General features: G+C 37.7%; 1 protein-coding gene across 1 annotated transcript in view; it reads left to right on the top strand.

The window, feature by feature from the left end:
* Window positions 1–20982, top strand: part of Smp_152550 (phosphatidylinositol-binding clathrin assembly protein, putative) — a gene marked incomplete at its 3' end in the record, with an annotated part of 48346 nt that overhangs the window by 20386 nt on the left and 6978 nt on the right. The window contains exons 6-12 of the mRNA XM_018790976.1: window positions 6369–6425; window positions 6702–6813; window positions 10349–10455; window positions 12003–12062; window positions 13345–13415; window positions 16497–16924; window positions 18386–18628. Of these exons, the coding sequence (XP_018647361.1) occupies window positions 6369–6425; window positions 6702–6813; window positions 10349–10455; window positions 12003–12062; window positions 13345–13415; window positions 16497–16924; window positions 18386–18628 (1078 nt within the window). The remainder of the gene's footprint in view (window positions 1–6368; window positions 6426–6701; window positions 6814–10348; window positions 10456–12002; window positions 12063–13344; window positions 13416–16496; window positions 16925–18385; window positions 18629–20982) is intronic.

Below are 20982 nucleotides of genomic sequence, written 5' to 3'. Positions count from 1 at the left end.
TTGATCTTAGTCAGATCACTATTGAAAACGTAGAAGCATCAAATGGCCATTTCTTGCTGGCATAGGACTCCTCCAGGATGTAACTCCTGTAGTTCTAGTAAGAAGCTATGACTAGTGGATTCCGATCCATTTCGGATGTGAAACAGTTATCCACCACAGGTAATAGACGAGGGTTTCGCAATATCTTGAACTAATTAGAGTTAGACATTAGAACCATTGGATGCCGGTTCAGTGGTTTAGAGGTTAAGCGTTCGCTCTCGAAGGTTAAACTCTTAGCTTCGCTTCTTGAGTTCGGGGTCGCGGACCTCCACTACTATAGGAAGTTTCATGCAAGAACAAAACGGTCATCTCCACAAATCCACCATACTAATGATAAAATTACTGCTAACATTTCGTACAGGAAAAATCAGTCAGATTTAATCAAATAATGTTCAAACGTTTCCATTAATGTAAACGTGACTCCTAATAGATTTTATCGCATTAAAAGCATGTCCAATCTGTTTCTTTAACAGACACACGGAGGTGTATTTTGATTATGTTACATTACAAAAGGTCTAAATTTATAAAGGTCAAACTAATGATGAAAAAGTTAACAGACTATTGATTTAGAAACAATCTATATGTATGTTAACAAATAAATTACTTGAATCCTATTATGTTCCTAATGTCTATCAATACAAAACCATAAATTCCATACTCAATAATAGTAACTACAGGGGAAAAAACTCTATTGTTAAAATGTTAATTGCTATCAGTCAGTCAGTCACAACGTACAACTTCCTACGTACGTACATCAGTTCGAGTTGCCATACCACATTATCACAGAGATGCAGTTGTCGATTCAAATCCCATAGTGGTAGAAGTAGTAAGAGTATAAGCATTATGTGAAAGATTAGGGTTCGAAGATCTCATTCAAGGAGTGTAATACAGTGAGATAAATTTGGAAAGAGAAAAAGGATAGTAACATGAAGAATTTAGAAGTTTAGTATTTGGCAGAACACAAAGAGTGGATGCACCTACGCCATCACAAACGATTTTGAGCCATGTCATTCAAGGTCTCTAACCATCGATTGCTATCATCTCGCAGATTCCAACCAGGTAGTCTACACCTACCAACATGTCTCAGTCCACTTGTCAGTGACTTCATGGATTTGTGCCACGTTTTGGTTTGGCCGCCCCTAGCTTTCTTTCAACCTTCTCTTACGTCATCAGACATTGCACGTCGGGGCAATCAGTGGTTGGGCATACGTAACACGTGTCCCAGTCACCTCAACTGATAAAGTTTCACTACTTCATCAATCGATTTGCCATCTTTACCTAGTACCCGTTTCCTAACAACTGCATTACCTACTCGGTGGTCCCAGGATATGCGAGCAATGCTTCGAAGACACCTATGATCGAATACTAGCAGCCTACAAATATCCTCTACTCTTATCGGCCATGTTTCACTGCCATAAAGTAGAACGGAACGAACTGCTGCACAGTAAACCCGTCCTTTTATTACTAGACGGACATCTCGCCTACTCCATAAATGACGCAAGTTGACGAAAGCTAGACGAGCCTTCTGTATCCGTGCTGAGATTTCGTCACATACCAGACCACAAGGGCTGATGAGACTCCCAAGATAAGTGAAGCGGTCAACACGTTCAACTACTTCACTCCCTATCATTAGGTCAGGTGTCGATGCAACCTAATCCTGAAGTAACACTTTGCATTTCGAGCGGGAGAATCGCATCCCGAGCATGCCTGTATAGTTGCTTAGAGTGGTCAGAAGACTCTGCATTTTGTCAGCGTCTTCACGACTGGGGATCGTGGGAAACCGAAGTGTGGCTGAAAGTCAGTTGAACTGATCCCTAAAGTGTTCTGTCCATCGATCCAATCTTCTGGATTGAGAATGGTATGTCCATCTTTTTCCGAGATAGTTCCGTTGATAGTTGGGTTCCTAATGCCGGTTTCTTTAACAAGTCTGAATAGTTGTCTGCTGTTACCTATTGCCGCTGCCTTTTCCATCTCTCTTGCTTTCGCTACCCACCACTGTTCACGATCATTGCTTAGGCTTCTTATTAGCCTACGCTTAAGCTGACTCCGCTCTTCGTTATATTCAGAGCCAGGTGGGATGAGTTTTCAAGCATCCATCAGTGCGGTAGATGCTGCTGAGATCCAGTGTTTCTCCCTAACCTTATGTTTTACCGTACTAGCAGATATCACTGCTGTTTCCAAAGCTTTTCGGATGCCATTCCACGTTGTTATGAATGAGTGAAAATCGTTATACCTTCATAGTTGGTATAATCTGAGATCGAACTTATCAAAATACTCTTGCATAAATGGAGCAGTGGCTTAGTGCTCAGAATGTTCAACTTTCAATCACTAACTCCCGAGTTCGAACCCCTGTCTCATTTACTTTGGTTCAAGAAACCAAATATTACTATTAAGCTCCCACATATAGTGTAACTCACACCCAAATAAGTACTTGGTAAATAAGTTAATCTATATTATTTTATTTTATACCTGCGGTAGTCAAAATCTGTACACTACTCACAAGTTATTAGCTCGACGTTAAATACAGTTTTAAAAAAAATCATCACAGACGAAAATTTTAGTTTTTCCACTAACGTAGTAGTTGCAAATGATAATACAAGAAAGTTCGTTACGAGTCTTAAAGTCAATGCCGATTGAAATTCGTAGTTGAAGTTTCCTATAAAAAAAACTTTTCAATTTACAGTTCAGAATCTTCAATAGTGGTTTCATAACATTTACCTAAATGTACAGCATATGCTGAGGTAAGATGGTGGTTGGAGGTGGTCAACAGGAAACCCTGGACCCGAGTGTCGTGCTACTTGGCACTCGTCAGCAAGGTGTACCTGTAATCTTGAGAGAACTGGTGCTCCCTGACGGATTCGATCCCGTGTCACTCAGCTTCACAGTCAGAGACGTTACCACTGAGCTAATCAATTGTGATTACATCTCAGTCCTACAGGAAGTCGGTTGCGGCCCGAATAGCTGAGCCACCTAGACTAGTGGCCACATTGCAACTTGATCGATAGCATTCGATCAGCACTAAGAAGGACTTGACACGCATGACATTGATGAACACCCAGTGATCAATCAACTGTGACGTTTTCAGTTACAGCACAAAAATACTTCAAGTGCTCACATTGATACCGTATAACAAATGTTCAGTTTAAAGAGGGAAGAGAAAAAAGTTGAATCTATTCCTTATCAAGCAAGTATCTTGAACTTTACTTTAATCATGTAGTTGAAATCTGTAGATGGAAAAGGAACTCTATTTTTATTAAAACTAATGTAACAGTGAAACAAGTCAGTTTTATCACTGTCAGTCACCACAGAAAGATTCCAAATTGTTGAGTCGGCTTCCGGAGAACTCCAACAGAGCCTCCAGAGGCTCATAAAGAGCCCCAGCCAATCAGAATACGATGGAACATTCTAGAGTTCCAACGTGGCGTGATACTATTGGTCGGTATCATCATATGTCGTTAATGGATTGGCTAACATCCATAAATACCTATGATTTTCTGTAACAAGATTGAACCTTGAAGTAAAGTGTTTCTCTCATACTCGTATCTTCTCTCTGGTGTTCAAGTCGCTGAATAGTTCTAGCCTGGGGTTATCAGAATAGCTTAGGATCTGAATATAGCGTTCAACTTACAAGACGTATCACAAATCATTTTTGGAGAGGAGTGATCCAGTACTCAAGAATTATTCCTAACAATCGGATCTTAATTAATTGGAGAGTGAGTGACGCACAAATTGACTTCCTCCAATCAATCACCTGTATCATGTTCTCGTTTATGCTAATCTTTTATATACAAACACGTTATTTTATTGCATAAAAGATCAATTCTGCTGGCTAGCGATCTTGTCTTTAATTTCCAATCATTCTGGTGTTTGATAAAATGACCTCGTTAGCAGCTATCACTCAGCCGCATTATGTCATTGTGTGTGTGTGTTATCATCTATCGATCAACATTTTGTTCTTTAGTTTTAATAGTCGAAAATTTACACATCACTTTCTGATCGTTAGACAGATTTTTCCTGTAGTTTTGAATGCGGATCGGCACGACCATTAGTTATGGACAAACCAACCAGATTTAAGATAGCAAGTCTTGGATTTTGGCACGAAATCCATTCATCCACATGGCTAAATAGCATTTTGTTATCACAACTGATGTAGGTTCGTGATGAGAACTCTTATTCTTAAACGTAGCGTCGAACTGTAGATCCTAATCATGATGCCTTACACTAATTTATAACCCTATTTTAACCCTGGTAAGTAGGTGGATATTCTTAAGATCAATTAAGCAATGCTCAAAGGGGTTTTGTGGAGATTTCAATATTTTCATAGTTTAAATCATGAGTCGATTGAAGCTAGACCACCATGGAAAACCTGGAAGCACTGGAAGGCTGTTTCGTTCTATTTTGGGACTCCTCAGCAGTGCGCATCCATGACTCCGCCTCGTGAGACTCGAACCCAGGACCTACCAGTCTCGCACCAGAGCACGGCCGTCCAGTGCTTCCAGGTTTTCCATGGTGGTCTGGCTTCAATTGACTTATGATTTCAACTATGAAAATACTAAATCTCCACAAAACCCATTCTCATTACTATGACAATGTTCAAAGGTTTTCCATAAATTATAGTCTCGATAATTCCTTATCAAACGTTAATCCAAAAGGTATTATCTCAAACATGATTGATTTATCATTATAGTATACTTTTTTTCTATCTACGAAATGTCTATTTACTCTCATTCACATTTTGTTGTACTCATACAAAGTTTTGTTGAGTAGTCCTACTTCTGTAATGTATCTCGTCTCCTTCTGGATTATCAAGACAGTCGATATAGTTAAATTGTAGTATAAAACTCAAAGCGACAAATCATTGCATATTTACATTGGTTGTAGTTATTTAACATCTACTGTGTGTAAATAAATGATAATAGTGTGGTGTACGCCCCTTATGTGGACAGATATAACTAGTATGTAGCACTAATCGGGGAGAAGAATGCCTGCTAACAAAAGATTGAATTTAAAGAGTTATTTATTATTTATTTATTTGAACACATAAATATTGGTACAAGGAAGCACCAGATACATATGCGCCGCACAAGTCTCATTTGATTTGTGTGAGGGCTGTAATACTGCCCAGGTGCCCAAAATGAAGCAGGTGGTTTTCTTAGGGGGCCACATCCGGAGCCTTTGACCTAAAAATCTTATCCACAAGACAGTGGAACATCGTGAAGAGATACAGTCTCATGGTAGCCGGTGACCAACAACAGGTTCATACGCTATTCGTTCCATCAGGATACTGGAGCCCATGTACACCATTGGTTTGGAATGAAGGTTTTCCAACTCCCGTAGGTGTACCCTCCGTGTCCACCAGCCCGGTTAAAGCCTCGTCCTCTCAATTTCGTAAATAACACCCCCGTCACGAGAAGGCAGTGGGTAGGACTTCCCTGGCAGAGACTATATGCGCGTGGCCGTGTGAGAGCATTTGGAGAGGGAGAGCGGACTCTCCCCACTCTCGGCCGTACCAGGACATTTGGGGGCGATTTGAAGAGAACATGTAGGAAAACAGATGGAGATCGAAATAACAACAGATTTGAAAGAATCATGAAGTATGTAAAGGATAACTCAAGAAAGATATGCAAATATTGTATTTAATGTATGATTTTCATATTTTACGAAGGCACTGCATGATTCTACACAAAACAATAAATTGGTTTATCGTATTTAAGTTATTGTTCACTACAATAGTAGTATATTGAGGGCAGTAGTTGGAAATTTCTCCATTTTAATTATTGACTGACTACGTATGTAAGTTGCGCCGAGTATAGACTTACTTAATTACGCCTGTTACTCCCAATGGAGCATAGACCAACGACTAGCTTTCTCCAACCCACTCTGTCCTGGGCCTTCCTTTTTAGTTCTACCCAGTTTTTTTTCATTTTTCTCATGTCTGTCTTCGTTTCTCGACGTAATGTGTTCTTTGTTCTTCCTCTTCTCCGCCTGTAGCTCCTCCCGGAGGGCTACTGCCTCTCCCAAGCCCGGGTAAAGGAGGAGGGTTGGGTATGTGGTTAAGTACCCCATCCCGTAGAAAACCAACTCGCTAAAAAACGCTAGCCGATTATAGAGAAGCCATTATATTTGAAGTAATCTCAACGATTGAATTTTAAATAATTCCAACGTTTCGTCCAGTTAACTCGTCTGGACTTCTTCCGAGTTAGCTGAACGAAACATTGGAATTATTCAAGTTTCAATCGTCAAGATTATTTCAAATATAATTTTTACGTAAATTTCAATGTTACTACTCACTTTGTTTTTCTTATCTTTTCTTTATTGAATCTTAATAGCTAATGAAAACTTTACCAGTTATTGAGAAACAATTAGATGCTCTACTCATGTTCGATGTAAGTACAAACTATCTCTGATATTTCTATTACATAGTCATATATATGTAGTATATATTCTGAATTTTAAGTCTTCTCATTATTTTCATAGTTGAAGGCGTGAGTCAATTGAAGCTAGACCACCAGGGAAAACCTGGAAGCATTGGACGTCCAGTGCTTCCAGGTTTTCCCTGGTGGTTTAGCTTCAATTGGCTCACACCTTCAACGATGAAAATACTAAATCTTCACAAAACCCATTCTCATTATTATTATTATTACTTCATAATCATCTTTTAGGCTACGCTCAATGAATTGTCAAATTCACTTCTTCGAGTTGCTCATTTATCTCTTTATCGGGATTTAATTCGTTTATACGCTGTGTATAATGAGGGTATGATTAATCTAATTGGTAAGTTTTTATTGTTTGTTTTAATTTTTTTCTTTCTTGTTTAAGTGATTGTTTTATTTCAACAGATGGAAGAGCATAATTAGGATTTTTTCTTCTCCATTGTTATATCTTTTTCCTAGTGATCAAAGTGCTCGAATTTCAAAGAATAGGTCTTAGTTTAGAATCTCGCTTCATCTACTTCGGTTTAAGCGAAGTTATACTGCTGACTGTACAGAGGTATGACGACAGTCAGGTGTTTCCTTCAGACAACCAGCATAACAGTAATGCTGCCTTCCTATAAGGAAGGGTGAGGTTAGAAAAGGTCAATCCTAAAAGTGCACACCTCGCCTTATCCCATGGATTTCCAGTCTTCTTTTGACAGATATTCCATTTTGGATCAGTGCTACATGCTACTCCTATCGACAGACATAAATAGTGTACACCACAATACTGCCTGATTGATCAAATTGATATATGTATAGTAAGATTTAAACCTGTCATTTAGTGTGATTGAAAATCAGGTACTTTTATGATTGAGTCACTGCCCCAATTATGTGACTGATGATAAATGTATTGTACTTTAATGTCATACATTTTATTGATGATCAAAATAGTTTCTTTGGCAATTAAACTCAATAATGAATATAGAGTTGTGAGATCTGATGCACCCTCAAGGCTGATTGGTTCCCAGGCAAAACATGAAGAAGACGTACTGGTTGCCGCAGTAGAAGCTGAAGCGAAAGTTCAGGCAAAAAACCCAGCGATATTTGACAAAATATTTCCACCCAAGAAAACGAGAAAACCTGTACACGAATATCAGACGAGCGACCGCAGCTTGAAGGTAGGTGAGAAAGTACTTGTAAAGTGGTATCAAGGCGGTCGGAAATGGGAACCAGGTGTCATAGAACAGCGTATCGGGAAGGTACTTTATTTAGTCCGTGGAAGGGACGGAAAGTGTATCAGACATATTAATCAGATTAGAAAGGATCATATAACAGTAACAGTAGATACACAAGTACCGTTCCACATGCTGGTGGAGAAAAGCCCGAAAGGAGGCCGCAACCAACGACTGGAAAAACTTAGGAGTGAAAGCTCACAACCGATAAGGGTGATGAACAGAAAAAGGAGAACAACAACAATGTTTCAAGTATATCCAAAAGGAAATTCATACGTCACAGACTTCAAAGGGGGGAGGTGTAAGGATGGCTCGTTGGTAAACTCTAGGAAGCCTTAAGAAGCCCAGAAAGAGCCGCAGACATTCCATCCAATCACTGCTAGGGGAATATTCTAGAATGTCGACGTGTAGCTTCCCCATTGGATGGATAGTAATGACCCCTATGTGCCTATTGGTTGACCGGAATGATGATCTACATTCAGTCAATAACTATAAATACATTTCTGTACTATATTTTGACACTGTTTTGGGGAATAAAAGTTCCTACTTACTAGTCTTCTGTTTTCTCTCTTGCGACGTTGCGGGTTCTATCGTTCAAGTAGTGTAGTAGTACGCGGCATAGTAAGAATCAAGGTTCTAGATATAACAGTATCTACAGTTTTTTGTGTTACCACACAAATGATTCAGACAAATTCATGGATATTCTTTTTCTTCAATCAACCAATCCCTATAGGAATTCCCTCACTAGCTTACTTGGCATACATATATATATTTATGCATTCCCTTATATATTCTATATGAACACTTTTGGTTTTATTGAAACTATGAATCGATCAACATAGATCACCATTGAAAATCTAAAAGCATTAAACGGCCATTTCATCCTAGTATGAGCCCCCGAATGCTCTGGTACGGCCGAGAGTGGGAAGAGTCCTCTCTCCCTCTCGAAATGCTCTCACATGGCCACGAGTATATAGCCTCTGTCAGGGAAGCTGTTGTTTATGAAATTGAGAGGTAGAAAAGCGAATGTCCGGCGCTTTAACCGGGTTGGTGGACACGGAGGGTCCACATAGGGGGGCTGGGAATCCCTTATTCCAAACTAATGGTGCACATGGGCTCCAGCATCCTGAGGGAACAAATGGCGTATGAATCAATCGTTGGTCACCGGCTACCATGGGACTGCATCTCCTTAAGATGCTCCACTGCCTTTTGGATCAGACCTTTAGGTCGAAGGATTGGGGTGTGGTCCCCTAATAAAACCACCTGCTTCGGTTTGGGCACTCGGGCAGTATCACAGCTCTCACACAAATCTCATTTGATTTGTGTGGCGCATATGTATCTGGTGCCTTCTTGTACCAATATTTATTTGTTTAAATAAATAATAATAATAATGTTAGTCAGCACATCCACAGCCTTGCACTCTGGAATCGAACCCAAGACTTTCAGTCTCACATGTGATCACTTTTATTTATCTATTTATTCATGAAAAGCAGTAATATTTTTGGTACAACAGAATCAAATCACTAAATACTGCACCATACATAATGAAATGATAGTACTATGAATAAGTGTGAAACAGAAAGATCAATAAATAACCGACAAAAAAGTACAATTTAACGAAATCATCATAGTTCAAACAAATTTTGTACTAATGTTAAGCTGAATTGATTGAAAGTTTATGAATAGAGAACAACATGACAGACTTATATTGGTAGAATAGTAAAGAAATCAAGTTAATTTCATAGGTGAAAATTGTCCACAGTGTTTAATAACCAGATTTCATTAATTAACTTATATCGTTTGCTTGCTTGTTTGTTGTTTTGACTGATTTTACTGGTCAGTTTGTTTCAGTAGATGTCTGAAGGCAACCTGCTTGAATATTTAGATATTTAAGCAAGTTACCTATTTCGTTTGTTTGTTTTAACACATCATTATGTCTATTAATAGCATAGTCTATGTAGGTGTATTTATGAAAAGTTTACGATCTTTCACGGCACGAGTTACAAAAAAATACAATCAAAGACATCGTGATAGTTGGCAATATCCATTGAAAAGAATGAACATAATTCAGATGTGGATTCTGTTATAACTTGTGGCTGAGTGGATGCCCTGTTAGTGTATGACGTGATAAGACCGCCAATCAGAGAGCAGCGAATTATCGATTGGAACAGTGACACACGAAAACGGTACGATCAGTCCAGAGTGCTTATCGGTCCTGCTTCTGCCTAGCCCAGCCAGTTAAGTCCAGAACAGCCTCTGCGGCCGTCCAATGCTTCCAGGTTTTCCCTGGTGGTCTACCTTCGATTGACTCACGCTTTCAACTATGAAAATCCTGAAGTCTCCACAAAACCCCTTCTGATAATTAATAATCAATAAGACGAATCCTAAGTAAATACCTGATGACAGTCTTAACATCACTGTACACAAGGAATTTTCAGCATAACATTCAATCATTAATGTCATTATCATTCCTGGATTAGTCTAAACAATACTTATCTTGCTTCATTACGTATACGTTTTCTATAAAAAAAACATGATACTGCCGTTCCCCAAGCCTTGACTATATTTTTCTATTGAATAATGATATTCTAATTTTGTTTGTGTGTAAAAAAAAATCATCACCCCCCTCTATCCATATTATTTAATTAATTCTGCACACAGGTCGATATTTCACTATGTCCAAACGAGATTGTCGGGTATCATTAGAGATATATAAGAATTTTCTTAAACGTATGGAATCTATGAATACATTTGTAAAAGTTGCTGAGGTAATTCATTGTTGTTTTTTTGTGTGTATTTCATTTTATTTTGGATGATAAGTGTCTTGTGATCGCTAATTTGAGATTTTGATCAATATCATGTGCTGTTAGATTATTCACCAATCAAATTTTCGTTTAAGATCTATTTTTAGATCAGAAGGGGTTTTGTGGAGAATTTAGTATTTTCATAGTTGAAATCATGAGTCAATTAAAGCTAGACCAACCATGGAAAACCTGGAAGCACTAGATGGCCGTTTCGTCCTATTGTAGGACTCCTCAGCAGTGCGCATCCACGACCTCTCCTCGCGAGATTCGAATCCAGGACCTACCAGTCTCGCGCCAGAGCACTTAAGTGATAGACCACTGAGCCGGCATCCAACGGTGTTAATGTCTAACTCCAACCAATCCACGATGTTTGAGCAACTGTTCACCAATTGTATTCAGTGAATTGATATCTCTACAACAGACTTGGTAGAACTCCACTGGTCACTGCTTCCCACTAGAACTCAAGGAAATATCTCTTGAAGTCAGTCACTAGTGAGCATATGATAGTGAGTCCCATAATAGGACGAAACGGCCGTCCAGTTCTTCCAGGTTTTTCATGGTGGTCTTGCTTCAATTGACTCATGATCTCAACTATGAAAATAAGATCTATTTACCGATTGACACACTGACTAATCAACGCTTATCGATCTTTGAGTTACTTCTTATTCAATAGTTAATCAAATGTAGATGCGGAGAAAGCAGATTAGTTCTTTATTGTACTCAATTCGATCATTACTCGAAACTCATACAATAGTTTACTTGAAATGCCTAACCACACAGTATACCACTTAATAGGAAGTCATACTTTAGCATACAATCATACTATAAGTGATAGAGGGTAGAGCAAATGGTACTTAATTGATTGGCAATGATTAAGGGATATTGAAATGTATAACAACAGTTAATAGGTTCACTGAAAGCTTACTATAAGGTTAATATAGAACTACAACTATACAGTTATCTACTAATTATACCATTCTCTTGTTCCTGTTTTGTTGTACTACAACAAATATTACAAGCATTGTAAGTAAAGATGGATAGTGACTAGCAGTGGAACCCAGGACGTGCGTTTCGTCCTATTTGGGACTCGTTAGCTGGATGTACCTGCATCTCAGAGTTGATGTTCGCTCTGGCACTCGAACCCAGTACCTTTCACTTCAAACGCCATCACGTTATCCACTCGGCCACTGAGTTCTTATATCCACTTGCTTGTGTAATGGGGTGAAGTTTAAATTCATTTAGTATTGTTTGTTTGAATCTTCCTATCGATGTGTTAGGACTGCAACTGGTCAGTCTCTAATTGGCATATGTGCGTATTGCCTCGATAAAGCCTTAATTCACAAGTATTGTAAGCAAAGATGGATAGTGACTAGCAGTGGAATCAAGGAAACTCTTTGTCACTTTAATGAAATTTCCTACTCTATATTTTTACAGTTGTTCACATGAATACTTTCCTCTTATTAAAATACTGTAAATCGATATAAACTTATTCGATCTTTTTTTTGCTTCAGTCTGCTGAACCTGGAGGTACACCCTTATCAATTGATTCAGAAAATAACCCTTTCAAGCCAGTAAGTGTGAATGAAATATTTTTTGTAATGTAGAATAAACAAGTTAATTAGCGCTTGATCATAACCGCCACACTTGCCCTCGAATAGTATCTACTTAGTTATTGTGTGATTTATTTTTATACTACTATCAATTTTAGTAGTAGCTAAATACGGTGATATGATAACTGCAATATTGTTAGACGAAAAATGCTTAAACAAAATTATAACTTCCTCATTTCAGTTATTTTGGTATCATTCTTGTCCTGAAAGAAATTAAAGAATGATTCTTCCTGAAAGAGAGTTCATTATTCCAATTACCAAATTCCACATTGTTTTTTTTTATCTTCATGTCAGTCCGTCAGGCACTATTAACGTAGAACTAGGGGCAGATATGCGTTGGTTCAAGTTGCCTTATCGTATGAGCCACGTCAAGACAAATTAAAAAAGAGATCAAAATAATGTTTTAGTAATGATAAAGAAAACAATTGAATATCTAGAATATAGTTCGAAAAGACAGAATGGGAAGGTACGTACTAAGGTGTACTAGAATTCAAGATCCAGAGGAAGATAAAAAGTGAATGCATCTGTGATATCGTAAATAACCCTGAACCATGTCTCCCAAAGTCTCCAACCGCTAATCACACGTGTCTTCATATCACTCTATCATTCATACGCAACTCAAATAGTCTCGTGTTGAAGCGAAATTTTAAATTAGCGGTCAATAAGACGTTTTTTGCAGCTCATCTCAGCTTTAAAAAGTCAAAGTCTATCCATTACCAAAACCCAAACACCATGCAAAAAGTGTGTTACATCTCATTGTGTTTATTAATCTGTATGTATATGTGGATATATTTTGAAAGGAGAAGTTGTGGTTTTCATGTAACGATTATCAAATACACATACTTAAATGGTTAAAATAACCAGCGAGTTACAATGTTGGACAAGTCAACATCTTCGTCCATTTTTAAACGTTGAGTTGAGACCGGCATCAACTTTGTTTGGTATCGTGTGATAGTCTCCAGGAGAAAATACTAGGGTTTATTGAAGCCTTAGATATCATATGTGGATTCAAACCCCCCTTTAGTGTGTTCAAAACCAATTTATTCTCACATTAAACCTACCCTGAGAATATGGATTTATTGTCCAAAATAATACAATTCACATATTTTTTCCTTCTAATTTGTCCAGTTTAACATTTTGTTTAAAATGTATATTCTAATCGTTTGAAATGTATATATGTACATATATGTGCCTGGTCCTACGTTGTATCTGACTGACTGAAATGTATTGTGTTAATCAACAGGTCCCTCCATCAGTTTTGGAAGCCCTTGAAGAACATTTAACATACTTGGAAGGTCATAAACAAGCTGAAAAGTAAGTGTTTACTTTAATAAATTTTTCTCACAATATACCATTCATTTGATATGCTGTTGGATTATGTAAACTATGTATTCGGTAAGACATATTTAGTAAAATACTTCCCTTATTCTTTGTACACATCATATCATCATCGTCCTTGGTAGGACCCAGATCTGAGATATTAATTTTGAATAATCACACAACCGTCTAATCGACCAAACTCGATCAGCATCAAACAATTATGACGTTGGTTACTGCTTCGGTTTGGGTACCCGGGCAGTATCACAGCCCTCACACAAATCAAACGAGATTTGTGTGGCGCATATATATCTGGTACCCCTTTGTACCAATATTTATATGTTCAAATAAACAATAATTACTCAGTGATCAATAAGTGTGTATATACAAGTAGATTTTTCATCATTTATATGAGGTAATTTTCGTCCCTAACACCAAGACTACTTTTGGATACTACTTTTCCAATATGCGTGATTCCCCTACTAATATTTATTTGTTTGAGAGGTCGAAAGCGAATGTCCAGCGCTTTAACCGGGTTGGTGGACACAAAAAGTTCACCTAGGGGAGTTGGAAAACCCTCATTCCAAAACAGTGGTGCACATGGGCTGGCTCCAGTATCCTGAGGGAACAAATGGCGTATGAATCAATCGTTGGTCACCGGCTACCATGGGACTGCATCTCCTTACGATGCTCCACTACCTTGTGGACCAGATCTTCAGGTCGGAGACTGCGGGTGTGGTCCCCTAAGAAAACCACCTGTTTCGGTTTGGGCACCTGGGCAGTATCACAGCTCTTACACAAATCAAATGAGATTTGTGCGGCGCATATATATCTGGTTCCCGTTTGTACCAATATTTATGTGTTTAATAAAAGTTTTTTACAATGCAACATAAACGCAAACTATGAGCTTTCAAATTTTATAGCATGTCGTCTCCAGGGTATCAATGGTAAAACGTTTTTCATCATAAGTGAACATCCCGAATTCGATACATAGTGAGTAGTTGACCACTACATTTTTCAATGTTGAAAGCCAAGTATTATGCTTGTATAAAAGTATTGTCTTCCAATAACTAAGTCAACAAGATACATATTTCATAAAATCATTGCGCAAATTCAGAAATTAAGAGCACATTCACACTGCATAAGATATATTTTGTAATGGCTATTTATTACTGTTTATTGAGCGAGATGATAGCAACCGATGGTTAGAGACCTTGAATGACATGGCTCAAAATCGTTTGCAATGGCGAAGGTGCATCCACTCTTTGTGTTCTACCAAATTCTAATCATCCGAATTCTTCATGTCTCTATCTTTTTGTCTTTCCAAATTTATTTTACTGGATTATACTCCTTCAATAACATCTTCAAAGCCTAATCTTTCGGATTACTGCTTATGCTCTTATTACTTCTACCACTATGTGATTTGAATCGACAACTGCATCTCTGTGCTAATGTGGTATGGCAACTTGAACTGATGTACGTACGTACGAAGTTCTACGTTGTGACTGACTGTTTATTGAATGCACTTAAACTTCTGTTTACTTTTTTTCCGGACTTGATTGGCCACTGCTTGCTTGTAATTATCTTTCTTCATTAAGGAAACCTCAATTATTGGATCGTAGTGGTATCAGTCAGACTATAATTTATGAACGGTCTCTCAGCGATGCTAAGGTGACCTTGAGAATGTCCAACTACTTACCAGGGTTTAAAGATGGTTATAAATTAGTATGAGGAATCATGATTAGGATTTACAGTTGCACGTTAAGGTTAGGAACCTACATCAGTTATGATAGCAAAATGCTATTTAGCCATATGGATAAATGGATTTCGTGCCAAAATCCAAGACTCGCTATCTTAAATCTCGTTGGTTTGTTCAGAACTTCTAGTCTCTCCTTTTCACCTTGATGCTTATTGTTTTACCTAATGGGATTACTACGTTGCAAATTCAGTGAGATGCGCACATCAAATTCGTCTAGTAGCTGCTACTGAATTCATATACAATGAACTTGTCTTTCCCATTTGAAAACTCTCTTACTCTGACGACCATATTTGAATATATCTTTATGTACAATCTTTCTTTTATATATTACTACCATTGAAGTAACTACTTCTATGAATTTGGTGTTTATCTTGTTGTGCTAATGAGGTAACTTGGACCGATGTATATATGTGCCTAGCCCTACGTTGTAGCTGACTGACTAACTGAGTAGGGACTTTGCAGAGGAATCCAAAATCTATGCCTCATCTTATATAGAACTCAGCGAGTGGATTTACCTTCATTCAAGTGGTAATGTTCACACTGAAATTTCGAACCTAATTCTTACAGCTTTAAACACTCAATGCATCATATATTGAGCTGTTGAGTCCAGATAACCTCAATCCAACTATTATAATTCTTGGAAATGCTTCATAAAGGGATTTCTCTTAGCAACAGAGAGTGATCATTTGCAGTCTTAAATTTTTATTTATTTTAATTTATCTAAACACATAAATATTGGTACAAACGGGAACCAGATATATATGCACCGCACAAATCTCATTTGATTTGTGTGAGAGCTGTGATACTACTCAGGTGCCCAAACTGAAGCAGGTGGTTTACTTAGGGGACTACACCCGGACCCTTTGACCTAAAGATTTGATCCACAAAGCAGTGGAGCACCATAAGGAGATGCAGTCCCATGATCAACGATTGATTCATACGCCATTTGTTCCCTCAGGATACTGGAGCCAGCCCATGTGCACCATTGTTTTGGAATGAGGGTTTTCCAACTCCCCTAGGTGAACTTCCCGTGTTCATCAACCCGGTTAAAGCGTCGAACATTCGCTTTTCTTCCTCTCCATTTCGTAAACAACAGTAATGTCACAAGAAGGCAGTGAGTAGGATTTCCCTGACAGAGGCTATATACGCGTGACCATCTGAGAGCATTTGGAGAGGGAGAGTGGACTCTCCCCACTCTCAGCCGTACCAGGACATTTGAGGGGGCAGTCTTATATATCAATTCACAATTATTAAATACAAACGATTACTAATAAAACCATAGTGTTCATTTATCATTTCAATCTTCTTTTGGTTCACAGAAAAATTACCAGCAATATATCTCCAAAATCACAATCAACAACAAATCCATCCATATCCAATAATAATAATAATAATAATTCATTAAGAACTGATGACTTTGAATCAAACTATTCCACTGGATCAGAGAAATTTATATTAACTGCTGTAGAACGTCAAAGAATAATTGAAGAAGAACGTGCACGTTTAGAATCATTTGTATCTACTGCAAGACAGCATAAATTTTCCGATCATCAAAATAACTCGAATATGAATGAATCGAATCAAAATTATTATTCAATGAAATCGGATAATGATAATTTTCTTGATTTATTATCATTTGATGAATTATCTACAACTGATGTATATAATAAATCGAATTGGTTATCATCAACGATGTCATCGCCTACTGGACAGAATTCTACATTAACATCGGAACAGAATCTACTTGGTTGGTTATTTATAAGATTATATTAATAGTTGAATTCATGAGTTGATCTAAGCTAGACCACCACTGAAAACCTAGAAGTATTGGACCGCCGTTTCGTCCTAGTATGGGACTCCTTGGCAGTGCGCATCCGATGCTTCCAGGTTTTCAGTGGTGGTCTAGCTTAGATCGATCAATGGATTCGACTATTAAATTTATTACGACCTCGATAAACCCTCATCCCGATAATAATTATCATGTGCTCACTAGTGACTGACTTCAAGGTGGAGTTCCTGGAGTTCTTGTGAGAAGCTGTAACTAGTAGAGTCCAATCCATGTTGAGTAGAGACAGGTATCTACCTCAGACCAATGGATGAATGGTTGCGCAAGATCATGGATCGATTGACGTTAGACATTAACACCGTTGAATGACGGCCTAGTTGTCTAGAGGTTAAGCGTTCACGCGCGAGATCGAATGTCCTCGGTCGGAGTCCCACGTGCCATACATACACGTGCTTACACACGGCTAAGGAGTTTTCAATGGTGATCTAGCTTAGATCGACCAATGCATTTAACTATTAAAATTATTACAATCTCCACAAACCCCCATTCGGAAATTATTATCTGTTTGATAAAATAAATAAAGCGATAAGTTTCAACATTCGATCCAGTCAAAGAAGAAAGATATTTAAATGCCATCGAAGAAGTGATTAGAAATACAAAAAAATATTAATGAATGGAGAGATGCATATGTTATTGAAATAAAAACGATGTTCATAGCTCAGTAGGAAAAGAAGGATTCAAGAGGTGTTTTGTTTTGTGAACCGGATAGTTTAGTCATAACTACACTGAATACATTTGTAATTGACTTCCTATGAATTTCTGATATTATCTTTTTTCTTTAAAGTTCATTTCTATAGTCTAAGCATCACAATGTGAACCAATACAATCTACTATACACACCACATCAAGATGCCAAGAGAAAAAGATTGGGGGAAAATTAAAGCATAAAACCAACTACGTCACAAATGAGCACCAATATATGTATGTTCTACACAAAGTAGTTATCATTCAATTTGTGTGTAGATTAGTACACTGTCCGGGTGCTCAAATTGAAGTAGCTGATTTTCTTAGCGGGCCACTCCGTCTCTTTGACCTAGAGGCCTAATCCATAAAACAATGAGGCTACGTTTAGAGATGCAGTCCTATGGTAATCGGTAACCAATAAGCTAAGATATTTCCATCATTCACAATCTATCACAGTAACTTTGTGCTAACCCTAATATGTGTTATGTCTTGTGGGCTATTACTTTCCTCTGATTTGTAATGTTTTCTAGAGTGTCCAATTTTAAGTTAGAGGAAGACTATGTCTATCTCCAGGTAGAACTGTGTTCTACTTTCCCTCATGTTTCGAAAGATACAAATGTGTGTATTGTCGGTCGTTTAATTTTCTCGTAATTTCGTTATTATTTTTATTTGTTATAGATTTCAATGATGTTTCAACTAATTCATCACCATTTGGATCGAATAGAAATCCACCCTTACTTCTCTCTGCTCAATCAACTTCAACTCTAGTTCCTGTGATGATGTCTCCTGGTCAGTTACACTCTACAAATCCATTTTTATCCAATACTTATCCTCAGCTATCGATTACATCCAAAGATTTCACGTCGAATCAGTCAGTTTCTGCTAATCCAATTTCCACATCTCCACAGATGCAGCCTAATTGTGAGTTTGACGTATATGACTATTGTTTTCATATATATCTGTCTAAAGTTTTGTTATGTCGAGAAAAAACAGATTATTTGAGTTGTATTGTGTTCCGTTTGATCAGGTCGTAATGACAGTTCTGTGGTCTCCCTCTCTCTAGTCCGATTATCGATTAGTTCACTAATACAGCTAATAGGACCGGTGATGTATTTTTCAATTGACAAATTAGCCAATGAACAAGAATCATAACCTTAACGCTTACCGATCCTCGAGTTCCTCCCAACAAAAAGACCTGTCTGAAGACTAAATAGAGAGCAGATTAGTTCTTTATAGTACTCAATTAAATCATGACTCAAAACTCATATATTAACATACTTGAATTGTCTGTTCATACAGCTGCACAATTAAGGAGTTGTAACGATTTGTCTACTAATTATACAATCTAAGCACTAATAATAATCCTTTCTATGATAGTTTCAGAAGTTATACTTCCACACTGTTCTCCCCATTATATCAGTTTAGGCCGCCGATGTTTAACTCATGAATCATAGGTTCGAGTTCAGTTTATCCGCTTAATAAGGTTTGATTGAATACGCAGTACCTTTAGATTTAACATAATTCACTGTGTGATCAATTGATTATTATAGAATTTTCACGGCTTAAATCACGAATTAATCTTAGTTCGATCACTATTGAAAAACTGAAAGCATTAGACGACCTCTTCATCCTAATATGGGATTCAACGGTTTTAATGTCTAACAATCGATCCGTGATATTGCGCAACCTTTCATCTATTTCCTGGGGTGAATAACTGTCTCACACCCTACGAGTTTAATTCCCGCGTTCACGATCGTGGATGCAAATCAACCTCTTAGATCAGTCTACTTTTAGAATGAATTTCATTTTGAGTTTTTCTCGATTTTACCCCTTATTTGTTGGTTGATCTACTTATGTAATGTTCACGTTTGGTTCTTTTCTTTCATGTAATCAGATTTATATCAATTTTTCTCTGTAATCAGTAAATATATTTAGTCCTAAGTCTATGCTATGTTGACCAGTATTGTCAATGGTTGGCAGAGAGTTAGAGGCGGCCAAACCAAAACGTGGCATCAGTCCTTGAAGTCACTAACTTCTAGTCTGAGCCATGTTGGCAGATGCAGACTACTTGGTTGGGGTCCGCGTGACTATCATAACCAATGGTTGGAGACTCTGTGTGGCATGGCTTAGAATCGATCACAATGGCGTAGGTGTATACACTCTTTATCTTCCCTTAAACCTTGAGATTGAAATTGCTTCATAACTTTTTTCCTTCCTATACTATATCCGTATATAGAACCTATCTTTTACATACTACCACCACCACTAAATTAACTACTTCTATGAATCCGGTGTTCATCTCTTGTTGTGCTAACGAGGTATGTCAACTTGGACCGATGCATATATGTGCCTGGTCCTACGTTGTAGCTGACTGACTGACTGACTTATAATTTGTACTGTTAGCTTTGAATAGAATAATTAAATATGAGTACAGAAAACAGTTTTGCTTAGCCGGTTAATTCTGCGTGTTTTTCAACACACAAATTCATTATCAAAACATAAATGCAAACTTGAAGTGTGTGTGTGTGTATGTGCGTATATGTACATCTATAGGCTATGTTCCTAGTTAATTATTGGCCATAATCTCTGCCCTTCACCTTTATAATACAAATAAATCCATGTACACAGATTTGTAGTTATTCATTAAATTAACTAAATAATGTAAATTCTGCATTTGTATTTATTATCTATCGTTATCACTGGATCATATGATAAATAGACAAATATCCTTACTGAATGTTCATATTAGATAATTGTGATTAACTTTCATTATGTATGACATCTGATTGTATAAATTTTAAACTAGGCTTAATGTTCTCTATATCAGTCAAGTAAACAGTTTACCACAATATAAAATAGAGTTATTCAGAAATATCAGAAGGGGGTTTTGTGGAGATTTTAGTAATTTTATGTAGTTGAGATCATGAGTCAATTGAAGCTAGACCACCATGGGAAACCTGGAAGCACTGGACGGCCGTTTCGTCCTATTATGGGACTCCTCAGTGTCAGTGCGTATCCACGATCCCGCCTCACGAAATTCGAACCCAGGATCTATCAGTCTCACTCGCGAGCGCTTAATCTCTAGACCATTGAGCTGGCCGGCATCCATTGGTGTTAATGTCTAACTTCAACCAATCCACAAAATTGAGCAACCATTCACCAATGTCTTCAGTGAGTTGATATCTCCCGACAGACCTGGTTGAACTGCACTGTTCACTGCTTCTCACTAGAACTCCAGGACATGTATCTTGAAGTCAGTCACTAGTGAGCATATA

The sequence above is a fragment of the Schistosoma mansoni genome, assembly GCF_000237925.1.
Source record: "Schistosoma mansoni, WGS project CABG00000000 data, supercontig 0243, strain Puerto Rico, whole genome shotgun sequence".
In the NCBI taxonomy this organism is placed as follows: Eukaryota; Metazoa; Platyhelminthes; class Trematoda; order Strigeidida; family Schistosomatidae; genus Schistosoma; species Schistosoma mansoni.
This window is presented reverse-complemented; position numbering and strand designations above follow the sequence as displayed.